The following is an 11,094-nucleotide window of genomic DNA, read 5'->3' on the forward strand; positions in this document are numbered from 1 at the left end:
CCACAGATCCAGTGGCTTCTACTTCACCCACTGTTGACAGCAAAGCCTAATTTATGCTTCATCGCTTGACACTTTTGAAATTATCACGCGACAGAAATTAGCCGGCTTTCGACAAAATCCACAATAAGTCATTTGTGTGATTCGTGTAGAGCCGGGGATGGGGGGGGGGGGGTGATGGGGGGTTGGGTCTGCGAGAACAGAGTCGCTGGGAAGAGACACGTCTTCTGAGGTGTCAAAAGAAAGCAAGAGGGTCATGCTTCGAGCGCAGATCAGAGCGCATGCAGTAAATTATGGTACCACCGCATCCCACGTGTGATCCATCAAACATCCGCCAATCACATCGTACGAATAATCGGGTGGTGCGGATGAAAACAATCGTCATTTAAATATCACTCCCCTACATAGTCTGGCCTCACCCCTGTAGTGTACGGCATGGAGATACGAAATAGGGCCAAAATGAGACATTTCTCAGACTCTCGTCCAATAACTCTTCATTCTCATTCACATTCAAATTCACAATAGCTGCAATCATATACATGCATGTGCAGAGTGCAAGTGCAGCCAGACCCAATTTTTGTAGACAAACTGACCAACTAGCCAACCGACAGAGCGAGCTATAGGTGCTAGTCACAGCGCTATATTAGCTTCCTAATTTGCTGAAATTGTGAAATTGCCTGCCATTTCCTTGTTGTTTGAGATATCCGCAAAGGCTTTGACATGGTACAACATGGTACTACATGGTAGTAGGCTATAATGCCCAGTCAGTTAAGTTGATTATTGTTGTAAAAAGTTATAAGCATTTGAAAATTGTATCCAAATTTCTTTATTTTTTTAAATGCCAATTTCTCCGCCATCTTAGATTGAAACCAAAGCTACGTTAACTGAACAAAAAGTTTAAAATACTGCAGTTTGCAAAAAAATGTTTGCGAAGGAAAGTGAAAGTCTGCTCCCACCCACATCCATTGTATGACCAAAACGGTGGTAGAGCAATTATCAGAGAAAGTGCCAGTTTTGTCAACGTTTTGATCTGAACCATTGTATATGATCATAAGTAACCTTAAAACAGCGCTAAACATGCATTTTCCCTTTACTACTCCTTTAACATCTTATTAAATATTCTACTTTAAGCATTACCTATATACTCAAACAATTGATACATGGATACATTCTCTAATCGTTACATTGTTATTACTGTCTCACAGGTATACAAGGTTACATAGTTGATCTTGACTAAGAACAGATACATGACTTATAAATGTCTACTTCTACTTTAAGTGATTACATTTCCAATAAATGATATTCACTCTAAACAGTGTTACTTGCTTGATTACACCTTCTCCTTTTAACATCTATTATTCGCAACCTCATACAGGAAAGTTCAGGCAGTTCATCCAACACTATCCCTTTGTTCCTTCTGGTAAGCGCCAGACCCTGGCTAGAGAGGGGGGGGTTCCTTATCACCAGAGCTAGCCGGGCCCTTGTCAGTTCCATGTGTGTGGACCATTCATCATTCATCCATCCATCCTTTTTTTTTGGAGGGATCACAGACATTCAGACATTCACGTTGCTTTGCTTTGTGTTTTTTGGCTGTTGTGGTACAGTCAAAAATAAGTTAAATAAAAGCAATTAGTTTCCCAAGTGTGACACTGCACTACCCTCTACTGGATGTAGTATACTAACCCAACGTAAATAACGCATGGAAGTATGTGGGCAGTGACTGTTATAACGTTTGAAACGGACGGATAGATTTTCGTACGAAAAGGGAGCATAAATAAGCCTTTAGTCGAGAGGGTAAAGTCGTCAGGAGACAGGGAACGGGAGCGGCCGGTAGCTGGGGGAAACTCCGGGGAACTGGAGTGCCGTATGCCCAGTCCGAGGCGGCAGATGAGTGCGTAGTGGGAGAGGAGAGACAGAAGTGGAGGCGAGGACGGGCGAGCCATAACTAAAGCTGTGTTCCATTGCACGTCGGAGGTCGGTAGTTCCGACTGCCGCATCAGTAGTTCCGACCTCCAATCTAAATCCGTTCTATTGCATCTGCTCGGGAAAACATGCTCAACTCAATGGAAATGGACATGAAAGCTACAAAGTTGTTACAAAAGGTACAAAGTCGTTCTAAAACACAAAGCGTGACAAGATAAAGTAAAAATTGATGAAAATGAAAATTCTGCTTACAGTTCACAATGTGTTGTGTGCGCCGCCATTGTGCTACTGACGTCAGGTGTGTTTATCGGACCGAGTTCCCGACTTGGAAGTCCGACTTAAGTGACCGTTCTATTGCACTTTTCCGTGTCGGAGATCGGATCTCTGAGTCCCAAATACAATAACGCAGCATAAGACTGGGTGTCTGAATATCTGTCTGAATGTCAATATCTAAAGTTGTGAAGACTGTTGCATTGTGTCTCTAAACTTAAATAATAAATAAATAATAATAATAATAAATGTATGCTTATGTCTGTTTTTGTTTTTAGCCTTTTTATTGTGATTTTCTATTGTATTTTTACTTCCTGTTTTGACTTGTACAGCACTTTGGTCACCGTGAGTTGTTTTTAAATGTGCTTTAGAAAAAAAAAAGAAAAAAAAAAGATCTGATTTTATTTTATTTGATAAACCCCGCAACCAAACAGGAAAGAATCGGCGAGACAGGATGTCTGAATATCCAACTTGAAACCAACTTCACCTCGTAACAAAGAGGGAGAACCAATAGGTTATATGCCGACATATTTGGCAATTATTTAGGGGTGGGACAGATGTTTCCCCCTTCATTGCTATCAATAGAATTATCTGGCTATCTTTTAAAGTAAAAATCTAAAGTAAAAAATGCAAGAAGATCGATGACGTAATAGTGACGGGCTTTACCAGGAAACGAATGTAAACATTCGACAGAGAAACGCTTACTAATACGTTCTGAATTCACATACGGGTGCATGGATTTATTTTATATATACAGCATTCATCTCCGGCTGTGATATGGTTTACATTCTAAAAGAAGTGGTGCGCATTTGGAGGTAGCTGATAAATTGGTAAGCAATTGCTTGGTTTTATAGGTGTGGTAGCTAGACAAGCTAACGTTAGCTGCTGGCTATTCATTTCGACAGAAGATAATTGTCGTTCATAGCTGACTGTCTTTACCCCTATTTCCAGTTCTGCAGCGTGCAGACTTGACACAGTTTAGTTATTGTAACGTGGACCGAGGGTGGACTTCTCAGATCATTTGCCAAACCAATCAGTGAACTTTTATTGAGTCAATATGTCAATCAGAAACCATAACGTTGCCATTCTGATTACGTGAGCTCACATTCTGCTCTCCACGGATCTGTCTGGACTACTCCCCATCCACATTGATTTCCAGAAATTACATTATCACCCGGCCAATCAGGGACTGTGTTTTAACTGCTGTTCTTCCCCCCCAGTGGGGACGCAGCCCCTGATTGGTTCCAGTAGTTTATCTGCCTAGTGAATCCTAAATCCTCATAAACCCTTGTGGACTGAGTCTGAGGTAGTGAGTAGCTGGTAAACTCACTCCTCAATGGAGCTCTGACAGTCCCTCCAAGAAGGATGTCACTATGGCACAACTGTCAACGCATCTGCCTCACAAGTGGAAGAGCTTGTAAAAGCCTTGGTTCAAATCCTGCCCTGGGCAAGCCCTTAACATTGGTACTACAGAGCACTACTGCTACACATGAAAATGGAATACAGGCAAAATCTCAGTCTCGAAGCAACGAGGGGTAGGTTAACATTAGTAGAATAAACACAACTACAGTATAAGTGCAGTTATTGGAGAAACAATAACTAACAAGAACAAGAGTATGCACTAGTGGAGGTTCTCGGAGTAAAATACATTTTCACCGTTTTGTTACGCTGGCTGAGCGTCTAGAAGTCCAGACTGTATCACAAAAGGGATGTTGTTTTTTTGCGAGGAAGTCTCCACTATATTCTCCTATATGGCTGTGAATGCTGGACCCTGAAGCCCACCCTGCAAAAGTCCCTAGATGGGTGCTACACCAGAACGCATTACTTAACATCAACATGAGCGAGCATGTTACCAACAAGCATCTGTATGGGGTGTCACCAAGGGTGAGTGAGAAAATAGCAGTCAGGAGAATGAGGCTGACAGGTCACTGCCAGAGGCATTAGGAGCTGGCAGCCAGCAAACACCCGGGCATCAGTCATGAAGGCGTCCCACACTAACATATGTGGACGTACTCAAGAAAGATGCAGGAACGGAATAGCTAGCCAGATGTATGGAGGATCGGGATGACTGGAAGCGCCGATGGAGGGCCCGGAGAGCTCCCGGCAGTGTTGCTGAACCCCAAAATTGTTCACGTGCGGCCTGGTGGTGCAGTACCTAGTACTGTTGCCTCACAGCAAGAAGGTCTCCGGGCCTTTCTGTGTGGAGTTTGCATGTTCTCCCCGTTTTCACAAGGGTTTCCTCCCAAAACCCAATACAAAAAACATGCAGAATAACAGATACTCTTCAGTCCTGTCCCTGACCAGGACTTGGACGGAGCACTTGGACTTGGTCCCCGGGCGCCATGAAAAATGGCTGCCCACTGCTCCTGGCTGCCCCTGGAGGAGGACAGCTTGGATGGGAGAAATGCAGGGAACAATTTCCACCGGCAACCCCCTAAGTTGCATGTGTGTGTGTTGTGTGTTATGTCTTCGCTCACTGTGTGTGTGTCACCGTGTGGCTGATTAAAGACCTCCCCCCCTCCGGGTCCTGTAATTTATAGCTAATTTACCAATAAACTTAACTTTAACTGTAATACCAACACAAACTTCCCCATAACTGTCTGTTGGCAAATACACAAATCAATTCTAGAACGTTCATTGACCTAGTTCACTACAATATAATATAGGTATATATAAGTCCCTCTTAATTGCAGCCGTGGGAAATAGGGTTTTTTATTTGTACCTCCGCCCCAGCCCGAAAGCGCAGGGTGAGGTAATGTTTTCAGTGGCGTGTGTTGGTTTATTTGTTTGCTTCTTTATTTATTGGTTTGTTAGCAAGATTACAGCATGGGCCAACTTAGAACTCATTAAATTTTTAAGCAGATCCACGAGCCACACAAACACAGCCGGTTATTCACCTCCATTAATTTTTTAGACCGTCAATTGACATGGCCATATCTCAACGTGGGAAGGCCAGAGTCCCGGGGTTTGGACTGGCATAAAGCTCTCGACCTAAAAAATGCAGAGCCACGAAATGCATCCATTGGCGGAGGTCTGTGCTCTCTGAGAAACGCAATTTACGTTTACCATTACAGTACCAAAAGTATTAAAGGTTCAAATCTATCCTTCATGTTGCTATTTTCCAGACTGAGTCATGTTTGCCATAAGAGCCCCTGAGGAGGAGCCCTCAGAGGTGGAGGAGATGGACACCTCAGAGCCTAACTGGTGTTGGTTTTACCTGGCTGAGTGTGGAGTATGGCACATGTTTGAGGTATGGTAGGTTATCATTGCTCTAGCCACCATTGCATCCATGCTCTCCTGAGATGGTCCTGTTGATCATCTGACCGTCCATCCATTTGTCTTTCCATTAGTTTAATCATCCATCTGTCCATCAGGTGTGCTGTGTTGCTCGTCCTTATTGCTTCCAACCCTCACTTGCCTCAGGTTTCAGGTCCTTTGACTTACATATACATGGCACCAGACCACCTCCCAAAATCATAGCTTTATTGAAAAGATGTAATCATTGGTGCGCGGGAAGTATGAGTTTATTTGCAACATCTATCCTCCATGCATCCATCCAGCTTTTCTTTGTTCTAGCAAAACATGTTTGTGTTTATTCTCTTGACTAATTTCTCTGGCAGATTGATCCAAGTGCTGCATGCTCTGTGACTAGTGATCAAATCGAACAGCATTACAGCAGGAATCAACAAGGTGTCATGGAATTCTACACTGCCAAGTACACCTACCGGTTAGACTTCTCAGGTACGAAAGGTTCTACTTTTTTGGCACATGCCACATTGTTTTATCATTCAGCATTATAGAATTACCCCTATTAATGTTTGGGTTACTGTTGGATTGGCAGACCATTGACTGACATTATTCGTACCCAGTCATGAAACAGATAAATGTGACGACTGGGAAACAGCGGCCAATCAAGCGATCCCTTCACTCTACGACTGGTTTTAGGTAAGACAGCCACAGAATGGGAAGGACAGTCCTATCTGTTCTTAGAACTATGGGTTCATGGGCCTAAAACTAGCTCTGCCATTAACATGCACTCTGACGAATCTGGAGTGCTCGATTTGGGCCCAAATTCTGTCAAGTGCAGTATTGTCAATCAATCAATCAATCAAAACTTTATTTGTAAAGCGCATTTCATACCCAGAGGCAACACAATGCGCTTTACAGAGAACAAGGGAGGTGGGCAGACATCCCACCCCTACATATTCCAGAGGGACGCAAAAAAACAGTAATCACCCAGGGGCCAGATAAGTGAGCTATAAAAATTCTTCCCTGACCCCTCTCAACGAGGCGATCGAGCAAGCTCCTGGAGTATGTTTGTCTACCGGCTAAGAACATTTATAGAGCAATAAATAACATTAAATTACATTTTCAGAGTAAGAGAGGCTAATAACATCCTAGGAGAGACATGGCAAACACTGTGATGTGAACAGTTTGCACTTGTCTCCTTCACCCAGGTTTATCTGTGATAATCTGGCCCTGCCAGTTCCCTGTCACTGGGAGAGGATAAACACAGATGAGCCCTATCAGGTGAGGATGTGTGTGAACATAGATCACATAATTCTATATCTTCTCGCTACTGTACAAGACACCTGCTCCTTCCTTCATCTTTAGGAAGAGCATTGTAAAGATTCAACGGCTAGTGTAACCAAAGCTGTGGCCAACCGTGAGTATGACCATTGTGTGACTGTGCTCCTCCAGCTCGTCCAGTTGAGCAGAGATACCTACGAGTTCAAGGAGGTAGCACGGTGCTATGAGAGGACCATGGGACACCCCATCAAGGCTATACAGAGGATACAGAACCTCGACCTATGGGAGTTCTTTTGCAGGTAGAGCATTGTACCATAGCCCACTAAGGCTGTGGTACACCACAATTCAGGTTTGATTGAGTTTTTGGTAGTTTTTGTTTAATGATAGGTAGGACTATTTCCATAACCTTGTGAAGAAAGCCTACTGTAGTCCCATTCTGAATGGGCAATGAATGAATATTGAAACTGACCAATGCTGTGTGTGTCTTTTGTCACTCCTTGTTTTTTTTCCCCAAAGGAAAAAAGCACAATTGCGAAAGGTGAAGCGCACAGCGGAAATTGATGAGAGAATGCTATTTCACGGCACAGGTCACAGCAACGTTCAGGCTATATGCACATATAACTTTGACTGGAGGCTAACAGGGAGCCATGGGGATGTATATGGCAAAGGTAGGTTCTGCTCGTCACTGTACATTCTGTAGAAGGGAGACCCAGCAATACGACATCATCGTTAACAGACTGATTGGTTGATTGACTGATTGGATTATTGATCGTCATAAGAATCAATACTGATGAGAGTATTAGCTCTTTCCAGTGCAGGAGTGACTTATTGGGAAGCATACATTTGGGAAGAGCCTGTAGCAGTCTCAGCAACTTATAATTGTAGTTATACATCTGTGTCAGTAGATCCGACTTTAAGTTGACACACAGTGTATAATAAGTGTTGTAAGGTTGCATTACTCTACATTCAGCTCAGTACTGTACGACGACAGCATGCTGGATAGTACCTTGATATTGTCTCTGCCATTTCCCTTTTTCAGGAAGCTATTTTGCCAGAGATGCCAAATATTCCAGTAAATTCTGCCTCACAACGGGTAAGCATAACTTTGCACTGCAGAAGCACGGCCTAGCCCCTCCGATATTTGCCAGCGAGCCTCCATATAAAACCATGTTCCTGGCCAGAGTGCTGGTGGGGGAATACACACTTGGTCACCCGTTGTACTGCAGACCCCCCTCCAAGGACGCAAGCTATACCAACTTCTTTGATAGTTGCGTGGACGATATTGCCAACCCGAAGATTTACGTTATCTTCGACAGCAACCAGATTTACCCAGAATATCTCATTGAGTTCTACTGACACCAAGTGGAACTTAATCAACCTTTGCCTTGGGAATATCACACAAATCACAGGGGATTGACTTGTAACCAGGAGAGAATTGGAATATTAAAAGTGTGTGAGGGGAGATAGTGTCTGTGACCTTGAATACGAAGTGCCTTTAAGAATTATTCGCAAAACAAAGAGAATACAGAGGGTTTGTTTCTACATGATCTGTAGAATGTCAATCGAATGTCAGTATTGGAAAAAAGAAGAATACTGGCACAATTTAGAATGCTCATGGAATGGAAAACATAGAAAATGTGTTTCAAAAGCATACCAACAGTATGCAGTTATTCTTCCTCTTCCATGTTCAGTGGCCATTTTGTACCCTGTGGTAGCTTGTTGGATGTGTGTACGTGAGATGTCTTTTTAAAAGTGGTGGTTTATTGCCATCCATTTTTGTAAACAAATAAAACAAAAACAAAAAAAAGGTCCTCTGACATAGCTTACAGTATATATATGATTTTGGACTGGTCTGTCTAACCATGAAGAAATCATTGTTTAGAATAGACTGTTAGCATAGAAATACTGACTACCAAGGCCATAGAAAAGCAAGTGAAGTTCTTTCCACAATATACGTTACCCTAACTACTTTGATAATATAATCATTGTAATTCTCAGAACTGCAGAAAAGTAATATGCACATGAATTCCATAGATTTTTAAGCAGATGTCAAGCTTGCAGAGGAATATAGAAATCTTTGCAAACATGGAGCAACTCAATGTAATATGTAAACCAACCGAGACCGGTAAGGGTGCTAACATGAGAGCACTACTAACTCATCATACCATGAATGTTCCTCATTGCAGTCTATTCTCTGCTTAGTATTTAGTGTTTAGTTTAACATCAGTGTTGTAGAGATAGAGTGCTGTTTCTGGAAGGCTAACCCTCAACCCTGTTGAGGGTTTGAAATAACATTTAATCCAGATATTGCCTCAGTGTCTTTTGAACCAAATGGGGGGACCTTTATGCTTTATGTAGTGGGGGAACATCATTTGTTTTTGTTTTTCAGATTGGATAGAGCTCTATGAGTAAAAGTGGGCATTGTTTTGAGCAAGGTCCAAAATGCCTTTAAAGTTGCTGCTTATTACTTCTGTTCTTTTTTGCACCATGGTCTGTCAGTGCGCTAGGCTACTTGAACCAATATGTATGTACAGAATATATTCTATGTAATTCATCATATGCATGGGACAGACTTTCTTACGCCCAAGCAAAATAATCTACCTCACTCATTGAGCACTTTAGAAATGTTTTAAATGTATGTTTTAAAGAATAAAATACCCCAAACAAATATTTAATGTTACAGTAAATGATTGTTTCCTCTCCATGAGAGGGTGTTTGAATGTGTCATGATGACATACTGTAGTCCCATCATGATGAAATACTGTAGTCCCATCATGATGACATGCTGTAGTCCCATCATGATGAAATACTGTAGTCCCATCATGATGACATACTGTAGTCCCATCATGATGAAATACTGTAGTCCCATCATGATGACATGCTGTAGTCCCATCATGATGACATACTGTAGTCCCATCATGATGAAATACTGTAGTCCCATCATGATGACATACTGTAGTCCCATCATGATGACATACTGTAGTCCCATCATAATGACATACTGTAGTCCCATCATGATGACATACTGTAGTCCCATCATGATGACATGCTGTAGTCCCATCATGATGACATACTGTAGTCCCATCATGATGACATGCTGTAGTCCCATCATGATGACACACTGTAGTCCCATCATGATGACATACTGTAGTCCCATCATGATGACATACTGTAGTCCCATCATGTTATGAGGCCCAGTGGGGTGTGTTGTGTGTCCTCTGTATTGGTTGATTGTATTGTACTCAGCAGATTTGCACCAGTGGCAAAGTTTGTCCCTGTTTCATTTATTTTGGGTGAGGAATACAACTACAAAAGGTATATAAAACAAAACAATATCGTTTTTTTTTACTTGTCACTCTGAACTTCAACCATACATGTTGGAACATGGAACACTTAGTAAATCTGGCCTGCACTGTGAATATGTAAAAAATACTGTAAATAAATACAAATCATGTATTTAACAGTTGGTATGTGTATCCTTATACTCCAAGTACTGTACATAACTGGGTGATGTGGAATGCATTCCAATGCAAATGCTGCACACAAACACTGTCAATGACCACATGGTGGCAGCATAGCATAAGCATCCTCCACCATATACTAAGAGGACTAACGAGTCAATCCATACTTATTTATAGCAGCGGCTTGATTGTGAGTTCACTTTCCATTACATGTAGACCATGATCTAACTCATAGTTCAAGTTTGGTACCAACACAAACATGCCAAACCTGTTTGACAGGAACAGGAATAACACTCCTGAATTGAAAGTATTGTGCTCAATCCTACTTATAATGCGTGAGAGGAGTGAGTGAAATATTCACTTCAGTCTCCTCTGGTCTCACACAGAGGAAAATCCTCCTTCAAGAGTGTGTGGTTTCTTCGGCCGACAATTATAGGCTAGCATACTACACTCAGGGTCTAAGAGTGGTGAGGTGATGTTATTTTGTAGGCTTAAAGGAGTAGTAAAGGGAAAATGCATGTTTAGCCCTGTTTTAAGGTTACTTATGATCATATACAATGGTTCAGATCAAAACGTTGACATAACTAGCACTTATGAGAAAGTCTGGAATTGCTCTACCACCGTTTTGGTCATACAATGGATGTGGGTGGGCACCTTGTGGGTGGGCACCATTCAGTTCAAGTAGTCACCCAGTCACCAAGCCGGTTAGGTGCCCTTGTGACTCTTTTTGGTCTAGTAAGTGCTTGGTTAAAGGTAGAGTCAGTGCCAGCCTGCACCGGGTCCTATTGTCCAACACTACCCCCACTAGACTGAACTCCATCTGACATTCCAGGCCCACCTGATGTAGCAAAGGTAGTGTCTGGAGAAGGCTCAGCATCCCTCCTGTCACTGCTGCGGCCCTCGCCATCCTCAA

The 11,094-nt window shown here is 42.4% G+C and overlaps 1 protein-coding gene across 2 annotated transcripts; it reads left to right on the forward strand.

Moving 5' to 3' along the window:
* The first annotated feature begins 2,885 nt into the window (after positions 1-2,885).
* Positions 2,886-9,370, forward strand: parp11 (poly(ADP-ribose) polymerase family member 11). Of its 2 annotated transcripts, none has more exons than XM_084447594.1 (8): positions 2,886-3,020; positions 5,316-5,440; positions 5,811-5,931; positions 6,060-6,135; positions 6,648-6,720; positions 6,892-7,019; positions 7,237-7,388; positions 7,760-9,370. In XM_084447594.1, exons 2-8 carry the CDS (start codon positions 5,324-5,326, stop codon positions 8,074-8,076), a joined length of 984 nt encoding a protein of 327 aa, XP_084303720.1. In that variant the 5' UTR covers positions 2,886-3,020; positions 5,316-5,323; the 3' UTR covers positions 8,077-9,370. The 2 variants fall into 2 exon arrangements, with proteins under 2 accessions (XP_084303720.1, XP_084303719.1); XM_084447593.1 differs by having other exon boundaries at positions 3,010-3,020; positions 5,316-5,445.
* The last annotated feature ends 1,724 nt before the right edge of the window (positions 9,371-11,094 follow it).

Source organism: Borostomias antarcticus, assembly GCF_949987555.1.
Source record: "Borostomias antarcticus genome assembly, chromosome: 13".
Classification (NCBI taxonomy): domain Eukaryota; kingdom Metazoa; phylum Chordata; class Actinopteri; order Stomiiformes; family Stomiidae; genus Borostomias; species Borostomias antarcticus.